Below are 15,000 nucleotides of genomic sequence, written 5' to 3'. Positions count from 1 at the left end.
TGATGAATGCAAAGAAATTAAAACCAAATTAATCTCAAGAAACTTGAAAACAAAAAAGAAGGAATTACACCAAATTATACTAATTGCAAATATTAGTTAATTACCAACATTAACCAAGTGAAAAGCAAACATTTACCTCGACCCAAAATCTCACCCCCGCCCCATAAGAAATATGACGTTCCCTCTGGGGGTTTTTTTTTTGTTTTTTTTTTTGTTGTTATTTTGTTGCCGGAGGGGCAAGGGATGGTTTTAAGCTATAATTAAATGCAATGGCTGTGTGGTTAAGATGCTCCCTTTGCAGTCGCAGTGTTTTCGGTTCAGTCCCACTGCGCAGCATCTTGAGAAAGTCTTCTGCTGTAGCCCCCGGACCAACCATGGGATTTGGTAAACGGAAACTGTGAGGAACCCATCGTTTATGTGGTTCTTCGTGTTTGTGCTGTGTTTGATTTTGACAGCTGTATTGGTTTGTTTACGTTCCTGTAATTTATCGGTTCGGCAAAAGAAACAATAGAATACGTACTAGACTTAAAAGAAAAGAACTGAGGTTGATTTGTTCGACTAAAAGTCTTCAAAGCAGTACTCCAGCATGGCCACAGTCCAATGACTGAAACAAGTAAAAGGTAAAAGAAGCCTTCACATGATCACCCATCCAAATAAAAAATAGCAGCCAAATTTCCTTCATAACTGAGCGAGTATGACTTCGTAGTACGTACCATGTTTTTACTATTCGTTGTCGATGCCTGTAGAATCGTAAAAATACGCAGACACTCTCTCGGCCCTTTCGCTCTTAACTTAGCGGAACGTTTAGGATACATCTGATAGAGGGAAAGAGGGCCGCATTAGCATTTTGTTGGTACTTGTTTTCAGGTAAATCAGAGCAGTGAGCGGTATATGTGTGTGTGTGTGTGTTTGTGGTTGTTTTTTTTACAGTGATATACATAATGGCGGTAATGTAACACTATAAAACCTATGAAAGGGGCATATAGGGGTACACCCGGACACTTCCTGGGATTTAATGTATACTGTTCGTATATATTGAAAATAAACGTATACAGAAAGCAAGAGGAAGGGGACCTGAAAGAAACCTTATACTTATTGCTAATAAAATTCGACTCGAATGCCCTGAATGTATGGTTGATTTCTGAAGGGAGTTCAGCAAATGCTTATTAGTTTAACCAAGGAAGTTTACTAATTAATTAATTTTGCCACATGAGTTAATTGATTTCCTATTTAATAAATGAGATATTTTTAGTATTTGGTGTTTGTAAGTGTATATGTAAATATATGTGTGGAGATACGGAACAGGAATTGTGGACGCAGGTATGGCCGAATGGTTAAGAAGCACACGTCACTATAAAAAATTTCTCTAGTTCAATCCCAGTGTCTACTGTCATCTTGAGCAAGTATTTTTTTTTTTTTTTGCCATATTTCCGAGTTGAGTCAAGCCTTGTGAGAGAAAATACGCTGACGGAATCTCTGTGGAATCTGGTTTGATGGATCGTGTCTGTTATTCAAGGTACATCCCAGTCAAACACTGCATCAAACTCGTTCTGTTTGAGGATTTGCGGGATGAATACGCGCGCATGTGGAAAACACAGCCACATACACCCTAATTTAATAATTAGGTAATTAAGTTGATCGAACAACTGAATGTTCATCGTCGAAGCTGACTGAGATCCATTTACTTTTATTTTTTATATCTGTATATAAAAATTTGAATGTGCTTTTATAACAACTACATACATATATGAGCGAATGCATATGTATATGTGAATCGATACATGTAAGCGTATACACACACTCATACACACACACACACATACACACAAACACACACACACACACACATACACACACACACACACACACACACACACACACACACACACACACACAAGAAAACTACAGAGACCAAAGACACCTACTCTTCCTCGCTTTCTTTGACCTCACAAAAGCCTTTTGACCTTTCGAGTAGAGACGGCCTCTTCATAATCCTAGCCATGGTCGGGTGCCCTCCATGGTTACTTAGGATTGTTCGGTCATTCCACACAGAAATGAAAGTCATCATTCTGTTTGATGACCCTTCCTCAGAAGCTTTCAGTATTTCGTAGTGGAGTAAAACAGGGTTGTATACTTGGTCCACCGCTATTTAGCATCGTTTTCGATTTCATGCTGAATCACGCCTTCAGAACATCAACCGAAAGGGTTTCCCTTCACACAATACCAGACAGGAAACTGCTCAATCTGTCCCAAATAAGGACGAAAATCAAATATATGAAATATTCATTGGAAACACTATTTTTACAGATGATGCGGCACTGCATTAGCAATACACCAGGAGGGGAAACTGTGACGCCTCGTGGACAGTCTCACAAGAACCAGTGAAGCCTTCAGCTTGACTATTAGTCTTTAAAAACAAAATGAAGCTCTATATATATACCATCAATGTGTATACAATGCGATGCAGACATGTTTCTTGACACTCAACAGCCATCTAGTTAGTAACTATCATCACTTTGTTCACACACTCTCTCTCTTTATCTATCTATCTATCTATCTCTTGCTCTGTCTCTTTCTCTCTATCTATCTCTCCATCTATCTTTCTCTGTCTTTCTCTCTCTTTCTCATTTGTCTTCCCTTTCTTTCCCTGTTGCTTTCCTTCTTTCATAGTGCTGGTTTAGTAATGACCAACACCAACACCACCAACACCACCATTACCATCACCATCAATGCTACCACCACTAACGCTATTACAACAATAACAACAACAATACCAATACTGAGAAAATGGTCCAAAACGTTCATTTACACATAGACATACCTTCACACCCACAGACATATGTACACACACACACACACACACACACACACACACACACACACACACACACACACACATCTATGCAGAGACTGATTAAGTGTGTACAGTTAAGACAGATGCCAGTGATAAACGCACGCCTTCGCTGTCTCTTCTTCTCGGTCGTCTTGTTGTCAGAAGCCAAACTCGATTCTAATTTGATGTCAAAGTCTTTCACCGTCTCGGTCGTTCGTGAGAATTCTTTGATAAACTCTTACTCTCAACACATACACACATACATACATACAGGCATACACACACACATAAATATGCATACACATATATGCTCATACATACGCTCATACACACACACATACATACATACATACATACATACATACATACGTACATACATACATACATACATACATACATGTATGTATGTATGTATGTATATATATGTGTGTATATATATACGAAAAAACAACAACAACGAGGACAGGTGGTGTAAACAACAAAAGGATGTATTAGTTTAACACTCGGGAATAGAGAAAGTCTTTGACGTTTCGAGCTACGCTCTTCAACAGAAAGAAATAAGGAGAAAAACAAGGAGAAAAAAAAATTTTAATGTCGTGGTCAGCGATCTATATATACATACACACATAGGTAGATAGATAGATAGATAGATAGATAGATAGATAGATAGATAGATAGATAGATAGATAGATAGATAGGTAGGTAGGTAGGTAGGTAGGTAGATAGATAGATAGATAGATAGATAGATAGATAGATAGATAGATAGATAGATAGATAGATATGGATATAGGTATATGAATGTTTGCGTGTGCACGTGTGTGTGTGTGTGACGTATATTTGTGTATATAAGTGTATGCCTGTACATATGTTTGTGTGTATGTATGTATGTATGTATGTATGTATGTATGTATATGGATGGATGTGTATGTATATATGTTTAATCTGTACACACAGACGTGCACATATACACACAGCGCAAACAACTTGTATAGAATTTTATCGCTTGTGATGTTTAGAAAGCTGTCATCTTAATTTTATAAAATAATTTTAAATTTATGTGGGTCAGTGTTTGTAACATCTGACTACACCATTCAGCGTTCTCTTTTCGCTTCCTTCGCCATCTCTTTCTCCATCTCTCATTTCCTCACCCAGATTTCCCCCTGTCTTTCTCTTTGTTTCCGCACTTCCCGTCTCTCTCTATCAGTCTCCGTCCTTGTCTGTATGTCTCTCTCTTACACACATTCACACACACACACACTTATACATACAAGGCACATATACATATAACCACCTCTTCTATAATCTTGCCCGCTGTTATAAACGTGTGTAAATAGGAAAAAAACAACAGCGCTTCGTATATTCTAGTTTTCTCAGTCGGTCCAATAGCCTCAAGGGAAAAAATAGTGTTGCATTGAGAGTGTGTGTGTATGTGTGTGTGTGTGTGTGTGTGTGTGTGTGTGTGTGTGTGTGTGTGTGTGTGTGTGTGTGTGTGTGTGCGTGTGATAGGGAATAAAACTACCAAAGCATGACGGAAGCCCAGCAGAGATTTCTGCTAGTCCGGGATTGTTTTCTCTGTCTCCTATATTTCATCCATGGTGCGTAAGCCGAAAAGACAGGAGGCAGACGGCAGCAGACGACAGCAGACGCCATTAATCAGCAAGAAAGGATGAGCAGAAGTGACAGATTCTTCATTTCAGTTAATGTAAGAGATACAGATCTGTAGTACGGACAGTTAGGGTTTCGTGTCTCCGTCACGGACACTTTAACTTTTCTTCTACCTGTCTTAATATATTTTACTGAGTGGCGGTGATGATTATAGTGCCTAGTTCTACATCGTGATGGTGAACATCATCAAGATCATGATGTTGATGGCGATGTTGGTGGTGGTGGTGGTGGTGGTGGTGGTGGTGGTGGTGGTGGTGGTGGTGGTGGTAGCGGTGGCGGCGGCGGCGGCGGAACTGGTTGTGGTGCTGGTGCTGGTGGTAGGGGTGGTGGGACTGTTGCTAATGACGACGATGACGAGGACAGCGACAGCAATGATGATGATGATGACTGACGACAACGATGATGACGTTGACAATCATGACAATTATGATGATAATGACAATTATGATGATGATGACAATTATGATGATGATGACGACGACGACGACGATGTCCTGAGATGTAGCGAAAATGCTTTATAATAATATAACGAATGAAGAACGAGGCAGTGATTTGATAACAAGAAATGAAAAACAGCAAAGCAAAAGAGATACCTAAAAAACAAAGAAAATTCGAAAAGTCAACTGATTCTGTTGGCGATTTTAACGATTGTCGTAAGGCAGCGAGCTGGCAGAAACGTTAGCATGATGGACAAAATACTTAGCGGTATTTCGTCTTTACGTTCTGAGTTCAAATTCCACCGAGGTCGACTTTGCCTTTTATCCTTTCTGGATCGGTAAATTAAGTACCAGTGAAACACTGGGGTCGTTGTAATCGACTTGTCCCCACCCTCTTAATTTGAGGCCTTGTGCTTCCAGTAGAAAGGATCATATTATTATTATTATTATTATTATTATTTACACTAAGGCGGCGAGTTGGCAGAATCGTTAGCACGCCGAACAAAAAGCTAAGCAGCATCCGTCCGTTTTTACATTCTGAGTTCAAATTCTACCAAGGTCGATTTTGCGTTTCATCCTTTCCGGGTCGATTAAAAAAGTACCAGTTACGACCGGTCCCCTTCCCCAACTTTCAGGCTTTGTGCCTATAGTAAGAAAGGATATTGCCGATTGACTTTAGTAGGACTCGAAATCCTATCAACAGTTCGTCTGTAAAATTGATTTAGAATCTTACTGAAGGGGTGGTAATATATAAAAAAAAAGAAAGGAAAAATAACCGGCGCTCTGTCGGTTATGATGACGATTGGTTCCAGTTGATCCGATCAACGGAACAGCCGGCTCGTGAAATTAACGTGCAAGTGGCTGAGCACTCCACAGACACGCGTGCTCTTAACGTAGTTCTCAGGGAGAGAGAGGCACATACACAGAATGTGGCATGGCTAGCTCTTTTGAATTACAAGTAAAAAATTTAAAAATAAAGTGTCTTGCTCAAGGACACAACGCGCTGCCGAGAATCGAACTCACACCCTTACGATCGCGCGCTGAGCACCCTCACTGATTATATATATATACTGTATTTCCGAACAATCTCTCGTCTGTCGACACTGACCACTCACTCTCTTCTTCCTCCCTCCCCCTCACCCCCATCACCCCCGCTCAGGGCAAAACAGTACGCATGGTCAAACTTCACGGACCATAACAATGTGTGGTCAAGTGTTTGGAAATCATGATGGACATCTCTAGCGACTTCTAACATACAACCACGCGCACTGCAGGGGGGGGGAGGTGATGATGGTGGTGGTGGTAGTGGTGGTGGTGGTGGTGGTGATGGTGGTGGTGCTATGGTGCTGAAAAGTATTGTGATGTCAGATAGAAGTGGAGGTGCTAGTGCTAATAATGGTAGTTATTATGGTGGTAGTGGTGGTGGTGGTGGTGGTGATGGTGGTGGTGCTATGGTGCTGAAAAGTATTGTGATGTCAGATAGAAGTGGAGGTGCTAGTGCTAATAATGGTAGTTATTATGGTGGTAGTGGTGGTGGTGGTGGTGGTGGTGATGGTGGGGTGCTATGGTGCTGAAAAGTATTGTGATGTCAGATAGAAGTGGAGGTACTAGTGCTAATAATGGTAGTTATTATGGTGGTAGTGGTGGTGGTGGTGGTGGTGGTGGTGGTCACGGTGTTGGTAGCGCTTGCTATACATCCCCAAAGATATCTTCGCGGATAACGTTAATTCTAAGTGTTATCTTTTGTGCCGTCACACTTCAGTGAACATCTTCCTCGTCTCACGCACTATTACATCTATGAGATGGCGGCTACATTGCTATTGTGACGTATCATCTGCGTGAATGAGACAGACAGACAGACAGACAGACAGAGATAGGCAGACAGACAGACAGAAAGACAGACAGACAGACAGACAGACAGAAGATTCGATGGATAGATAGATGCATAGATAAATGTTATTTTTATTCTTCTATTTGTTTCAGTCATTTGGCTGCTGCCATGCTGGAGCACCGCCTTTTAGTCGAGCAGTTCGACCCCACCCCAGGACTTATTATTTGTATTCTTTGTAAGCCTAATAATTATTATATCGGTCTCTTTTTGCCGAACCGCTAAGTTACTCCAGCATCGATTGTCAAGCGATGTTGGCGGCACAAACACACACATACATATATATATATATATATATATTTATATATTTATTGCACCTAAACTTTAATAACGAAATCTTATATGGACCCCTGAGGTCATGTGGACCCCCAAAGGTCATGTGGACACCCGAAGGGTCATGTGGACCCCCAAAGGTTATGTGGACCTCCGAAAGGTCATGTGGACCTCCAAAGGTCATGTGAACCCCCTAAAGTCATGCGGACCCCCCAAAGGTCATGTGGACCCTTAAGGTCATGTGAACCTCCGAAGGGTCATGTGGACCCCGAAGGGTCATACGGACCCCGGTTGAGAACCACTTGGCAAGGCCTAAAGAAACGGGGTATGCGCAATATTTAGAAGTCGTGTATGGGAACAGGCCCAGGACGCTGGAAGCTGAGATAAACCCAATGAATAATTTGCTGGAATCTGGGATGGGGCCGATGTATAACAATCCCATCCCTTTTAGAGATTATCTAACGATGTGGATGGAAGAAGAGGCGAGGAAGAAGAAAACTAATATCTAAATATGTAATCTCTTTTAACAGATTAAAAATTCATCAGGTTCTTTTTACGCTTATTTGGGTTTTTTTTTTTTTTTTTTTTTTTTTTCTTTAACACTTACCTATCCTTTTCATTAATTAATACTGAAACTATAAATATTTGCTTCACAAATCTCACCAACAACTTAATCCCCGCCACAACAAAAGCAGAGAACAATGGCTTAGCTAGCTGGCTTAATCCAGTTATACCATTTGGAATTGGAGGCTGTGGTTGTAGTGATTGATGATGGTGGTGGTAGCGGCGACGGATGTAGTGGTGCTGGTTGTTGTAGTGTTGCTGGTGGTGGTGGTGGTGGTGGTGGTGGTGGCAAATGCGATTGTTAAACAGCACGAGACGGCGGCGGCGGTGGTTGTGGTGGTGGTGGTGGTGGTGTCAAGCGTAGTTGGTAAATAATAGCCAGTGGGTTGTGAGTGGCGGTGGTGTTTTGACGGTGATAAACAACAACAACAACATCAACAATAAAAAAAAAAAAAACTCACATTCGATGCGTATTATCGAGCTTGTTACATAGCAACAGATGAGTGTTGGCCCAACCTGGGTCAGTTCAGTTGGACAAGCATGAAGGATAAATACCAAATTGACCCCGAGAGGCATTTCTTCGTCCAACTGGTCAATGGCCAACACAGCCACAGTGATTACGCCTTGGTCGAGTGAGTACAGAAATACATGTTCTTGCACGGACACAAATATATACACACACGCACACATACATACATACATACATACATACATACATACATACATACATACATACAAAGGTCTGGTAGTACAAACTGAAGGAAAAGTAGAACTCAAAACATTAGTGTGTGTGATTATTATTGTTGTTTTTGTTGTTGTTGTTGTTGTTATTATTACTCGACAGAGGTTACAAAACGACTCAGGGCCGCGCACGAAACTCTCGGACCTTGAATCATTTTATAACATCTGCCGATTAAAAGTAATAGAATATATATACATGTATATACACCTATCTATCTATCTATCTATCTATCTATCTATCTATCTATCTATCTATTTCTCTTTGTCTCTCTCTCTCCTTTCTCTCTTTCTCTCTCTCTCTCTCTCTCTCTCTCTCTCTCTCTCTTTTTATATGTATATATATATATAAACATGCGTATATGTGTAGGTACATATGTTCACACACACACACATAAATCTATACTGTTTGCCTTGCTTTTACAAGGTGTTTGCTGGATCTTCTTGTTGTTCTTGTTGTTATTATGTTCTCGGTGCTGTCGTACAACCGAAGACCGCGTCTTTGGGTCCGCTAGCATTCTTATCCTTCGTGGTATTAGCGTCTATCAATGATCTTGCGATACATCTCTTCTATGTCACTTAAATCTTGACTAGCAAAACCATTTTCAATCTGCGGCACTTTGTGTGTGTGTGTGCGTGTGTGTGTGTGTGTGTGTGTGTGCGTGCGTGTGTATGTATGTATGTATGTATATGTATACGCGGCACACCGTCAGTTACGACGACGAGGGTCCCAGCTGATACGATCAACGGAACCAAGAATCAAGATCTCGTAATTGCAACACCCTAACGACTAAGAAACATTAACTTACATTACTCCACAAAGTACATCATTATTAATCACAATAAAAGTGGCGAGCTGGCCGAACCGTTAGTCCGCTGAAAGAAATGCTTAGCGGTATTTCGCCCGTCGCTACGTTCTGAGTTCAAATTCCGCTGAGGTCGACTTTGCCTTTCCTCGCCGCCTTAAACATATTTCCTTTTGCTTATATAAACATCCGGCTCGTTTATCATTACACTAAGTGCAGGTTATGCCCAAGTGTAGCTGTGTGGTAAGAAATTTGCTTTTAAAACACATGGTTCCGGGTTCGCTCTCACCGCGTGGAGCCACCTTGGGGGCAACTATCTTCTACTATAGTCTCGAAACGATCAATGCTTTGTGGGTGGATTTGCTAGCCCATCGTATATATATTTGTGTGTATGTGTCTTTGTATCTTGTGTGTCTGTGTTTGTCCAGCTCCCCACCGCTTAACAACCGGCGTTGGTTTGTTTATGTCCCTGTAACTTAACGGTTCGGCAGAATAGACCGATAGATTAAGTACCAGGCTTTAAAATTGTTAAAAATAAAAAGCGTACTGGGGTCGATTTATTCGACTAAAAATTCTTCTAGATGTGCCCCAGTTTGGCCGCAGTCTAATGACGGAAGCAAGTAAAAGATAAAAGAAAACGATAAAGATTATACCTATAAGTATGTGTGTGCGCGCGCGAACGCCTGTGAATATGTGTGCGTGAGCGTGTGTGTGCATGTGTGTGAGTGTGTGTGTGTTTGCGTGTATAAATGTGTGTATATAGCACTTTATTTATTTTGGAATGGCACTTAAGTACACACAAGTGGGCTTCTGTGAAGTACCAGAGACTGCATTAGTGGAAGACTGAGAAGTTGAAATCTTGAGATAAGTAATAAAGGAGGCTGCTCTCGTTTCAGTTATGAAGGAGGACAACTTAAGTCCTAACGTCTACACTTAGTGCTTCAGTCATCTACTTTTTCTCAGCGTAAGATGTGTAACTATTGTACAGTGCCTGTGAAATATCTTCCTACTAAGCGAAAGGTTTTTATCAAATAGATGTGATGTTGTAACGATCTTCTGTAAGATTTCTTTCGAGAAACATTTCGTTTCCTTGTGTAAAACTTATGACTAATGTAACCGCCTTTCAGAAGATATCTGAAAGGCTGTCATATATCTATCTATGTCGAACTGTTGTGATGTTCTAATGGCATTCTGAAAGACAGTACATCTCTATGTCAAGCAGTTGCGATGTCCTGACAGATCTCTGTCAAACAGATGTGATGTCCTAGTGGTGTCTTTGAGATATTTTCTGAAAGACAGTCACATGTCTATGGCAAACAGTTAGCGATGACCTATCAACGTCTGTCATATTTCTAAAAGACAGTTACGTCTCTGTGTCAAACAGTTGCAATGTCCTAACGGTTTCTTTGAGATATTTTCTGAAAGATAGTAAAAGAAAATCTTAGCATTTGGCGAGTGACTGAAGTAAATATCTCGCCGTATATGATTGCATTTTGGTAATTAAATGTGTTTTTCAGTCCAATAGCTGCTAGTGATGACTTTCCCGGTAATAATTGACTAGTACTTTATTTAATCGGCCCTGGAAGGTTGAAATGCATAGTTGCCTTCGGCGAGATTTGAACTAATAATGTAATGAGCCAAAACAAGTTTGCCGCAAATTACGAGGCTGGATCAAAAAGTAATGCCATTTTGTTTAGGACAGGTATAATTACCAACACAGGAACATGTATCATACATCAAAAGGAGGCTGGTCCTCTGTGGATCACATCCCTACTTATCAACATAGTCACCGATTCTCAACATAGACACCTTGGGCCGACCAAAGCCTTGTGAATGGATTTGGTAGACGGAAACTGAAAGAAGCCTGTCGGTCGTATATATTATACGTGTGTGTGTGTGTATATGTTTGTCCTCCCCACTATTGCATTACAACCGGTGTTGGTGTGCTTACGTTCCCATAACTTAGCGGTTCAGCAGAAGAGACAATAGAGTAAGTATCAGGCTTTATAAAAAAAAAAATTTAAACAGAAAAGTACTGGGGCCCATTCATTCGGCTAAAATTTCTTCAGGCAGTGCCCCAGCATGGTCGCAGTGTAATGACTGGAACAAGTAAAAGATAAATCATATAACGGTTGTTGTTGTTGCTGCTGCTGCTGCTGATGATGATGATGATGATGATGATGATGATGATGATGATGTTGTACACCCGATTGTTGTTATTGTATCACTAACCTCAGATGACTTCTACAACGGGGGTCAATTACAGATGCAGCAGCTGTCACGTGTGTGTTGGGTTCACTTCCGGTAAAATTGAATCTGAAGATGTCACTTTAGTAGCCATAATGATCTATCATGTCTTCCAATTACACATCAATCCAGCACCACCACCACCACCACCACCACCAACACCGCCACCACCAGCACATTCATAACTACAACAGTAGCACTACCATAATACCACCATCGCCCACTACTACCCAAACACTCCCAACACAACGACCACCATTGTGGTGGTTGCTGTGTTAATGTTGTTTGTGTAGTATCCGTGGTTGTAATAAGAGTGGTAGCAGTGATTATAGACACACACACACACGTGTGTGTAAGTGTGTGTGTGTGTGTGTACAGAACGATGATGACTTAGCTAGCCGAGATTGATCGAAACGTCAAAGTCACTATCAGCAACACTTTTTGTATAAGGATAATAAATTTGTACTTTACAAAATTATAGAGCAACCTATCAGATTAATGTAAAATTGTTTTCATTAGAACTGAACATAAAAACAAACACACACACAAACACACACACACATGCGCGTATATATGTGTGTGTGAGTGAATATGTATGTATATGCATACGTCGTGCGTACATCCATTCGTAGATATATATGCATATCTACACGCACAGATACACATAAACACATACATGCACACATACGTACGTACGTACATACATGCCCATATGTTTCGATTGATGTTAATTTCTGTTAGGGCGGGGGTGGGGTGTCGTGACGTCACACTGAGGCCAATTTTATTTAGATTTAATTCAGTTTTGTGACTCACTATTGAACACAGATGCATACAATATACACACACAAGCGCGCGCACACCCACCCACACACTACATATATATATATATATATATATATATATATATATAAGCAATGTTAATTCTCTAAATGAAGTATTAACAGTAACTGCACGATAAAGTGTAGTATATTGCCACTTAAGTGTGGCTGACCCCTAGGGGTGGATGTTACTGTGCTTTTAGCCCCAGGAGGAGCAACAGTAACATCCACCCCTAGGGGTCAGCCACACTTAAGTGGCAATATACTACACTATATATATATATATATATATATATATGCAAACACCCACATATTACGTTTGTGAACACTTAGATATCGCCGACATATACACATAAAAATACTTAAATGCGTATGTACAACGTACACATGACCTGCACGCTCAGTCATATTTTATGTACATGCGTGTGTGTATGTGTGTGTGCATTAGTGAGTATGTATGTGTGTGTTTTAGTATGTGTGTATACGTGTGCGTTTGTGCGGAAATGCACTCATATTTCTATATATAAATTTATATACATATATATGTATATATATACGTAAATATATATATATATATATATATATATATATATAGACACACACAAAAGGTATATATATATGTGTATATATGTATAGAGAGAGATATGTATCTGTATATATCCGTGTGTGTGTATGCACGTGCGCACGGACACATATACACACACATATATATCTTATATATAACTTAGACACACATTGGAGCAGCTGACAAGCAAATACATGCATTTAAGCATATAGAAAAGTGCACACACACACACACACACTCTCTCTCTCTCTCTCTCTCTCTCTCTCTCTCTCTCTCTCTCTATCTCTCTCTCTCTCTCTCTCTCTCTCTCTCCCTCTCTCTCTCTCTCTCTCTCTCTCTCAAATACTTGTAACGACACCGAGAAATGCAGAATGTTTTATTGATACCCTTGTGGTAAATAAAATGGTGAATCCATCTTGCTGCCGGCAGAGTCTCGGTTGAAACCAGTCGACGATCCAGTTTCCAGTCCCAGTTGAAATTGGTTCGTTTCACTTCCGTCTCTAATTAACACCTTTCTGTCTTTGCAAAGACATCAATGTCACCAGCTTTCGGCTTCCAGATTGCCATAAATCTCGAAATTATCCACCTTAACTTATTAAATGTCCACTTATTAACCTCCACTTCGCCACACGCCAACACTCTCACATTCCTACTCAATCCCACTTTGTCGATTCAGTCGAGTGATAAACGGTTGTTTATAGGTCAGTGTGTGTGTGTGTGTGTTTGTGTGTGTGTGTGTGTGTGTGACGTCAACAGCGTCCTCATTAGACCTGAACCGTGTCTAAATTATTGTCAATCTCTTTCCGTAGCCGGGCGACCATGTTCAACGTGTCCATTGACAGCATATACTAACCCCCTCTATAGAGGCGTTGCTGGATAAACTGTCAGGGGTTTCGTATATATATCTGCATGTGTGTTTGTGTGTGTGAGTGTGTGTGTGTGTGTGTGTGTGTGTGTGTGTGTGTCTGTGTGAGCGCGCGCGCCTGTATGTACATATATATAGAGACAGACAGACAGACACAGAGATGGATACATACAGAGAGAGAGAGAGAGAGAGAGAGAGAGCTTATCAGATATTGTAATAGAAAATGCCAGTTTTCTCCCCTTTATATTATCACTCTCCTGTCAATAAAGTCTGCCATGTGGAATAAATCTCTTTGTGTAACACGTTCAGCTGACATTCGATCGATTAACAAGTAATATGGTGGTTCTATGTTGTTGCTTTGTTGTGTTAGTGAGAGTATAGTGACAGTGACATCTGTTAATTCCGTCGCCAGAATTTCATTTGTGTGCAGCTAGCGCTCTTAGGGTTAAGAAAAAAAAAGCAGTTCTGTTCTTTTGTGACACCAGAAAAGAATAAAGAATTCGTTGCAAGTGAGACGTGTCAGCCGTCCCAATCGACCAACATTGGTTCAAAACTTCAGATGTAAGATGAAAGCTGATACATAACAGTTTAAAACTGGTTCAGTGTTTCAGAAAGCTGATAACATTGCCATTCAGGCCCATCATATGCAACCATTTCTGTTCCGTTTACTCAGCCAGCTCCAACATTTGCGCTAAATACTTATCCAACCAATCCTTCTTCTCCAGAAAAGCTTTTCATCCCCCGGCCCCAGAACACATCTCTTCCTAAAGCCACCGAACTCCAGTTGAAATACGAATGTCTCATATATAATACATTAAGATGAAAAACTTTTATCACCTGAGGTTATCCAAGGAACAAGTATATAAAACCTTCCTCTTGAATGTGTGTGGGGTAAAGTCCTTAAAAAGAACAATCAAATATGATCTGCTGATCGAAGTCTCTAGATAATGTGGGTAATGTAAATTATAAAGGATCTGGTTTGTAAAGTCAGTTAGCGACAGTAACATTCATCTTTCGATATTATTAGATGCCTGTCAGTGAAATATATTCAAGTCTGAGTGGAGAGACTGAGAATTATCCAGTGTACACAGAAATAGGTATTTGTATTACTTGTTGCATCGCTTTTATTTGGGTTATCATTGGCATAAGAAGGGGAAAATGTCTTCACTTCATAAGACATAACACTGCATCTAAAATTAAGGCTCCGATTGTCCTTTACGGGATGGAAACTTGGAGAATGTACACAACTATGGTGAAAAATTTGGATGCTTTTGAAATTTGGATCCTTTGCAGATTGGACA

General features: G+C 40.4%; 1 protein-coding gene and 1 long non-coding RNA gene across 17 annotated transcripts in view; one reads left to right on the top strand and one right to left on the bottom strand.

Moving 5' to 3' along the window:
- LOC106867546 (proton channel OtopLc) overlaps positions 1-15,000 on the top strand; it is a 271,069-nt gene that overhangs the window by 100,973 nt on the left and 155,096 nt on the right. Inside the window, exon 1 of one of the 14 annotated variants that reach the window (XM_089361825.1) lies at positions 8,019-8,292. The exons of 12 other annotated variants lie outside the window; for them this stretch is intronic. In XM_089361825.1, coding sequence (XP_089217951.1) covers positions 8,201-8,292 — 92 coding nt within the window. In that variant the 5' untranslated portion in view covers positions 8,019-8,200. Of the gene's footprint in view, positions 1-8,018; positions 8,293-15,000 lie in introns of those variants that run through there. One more of the 14 variants, XM_052972488.2, reaches the window with a different exon arrangement.
- Positions 1-15,000, bottom strand: part of LOC128249300 (uncharacterized) — a 141,585-nt gene that overhangs the window by 121,622 nt on the left and 4,963 nt on the right. The window lies entirely within an intron of this gene.

This window comes from Octopus bimaculoides, chromosome 13 (genome assembly GCF_046866305.1).
Source record: "Octopus bimaculoides isolate indiv1 chromosome 13, ASM4686630v1, whole genome shotgun sequence".
Lineage (NCBI taxonomy): Eukaryota > Metazoa > Mollusca > Cephalopoda > Octopoda > Octopodidae > Octopus > Octopus bimaculoides.
The sequence above is the reverse complement of the archived record's forward strand: the minus strand, read 5'-3'. Positions and strand labels throughout refer to the sequence as shown.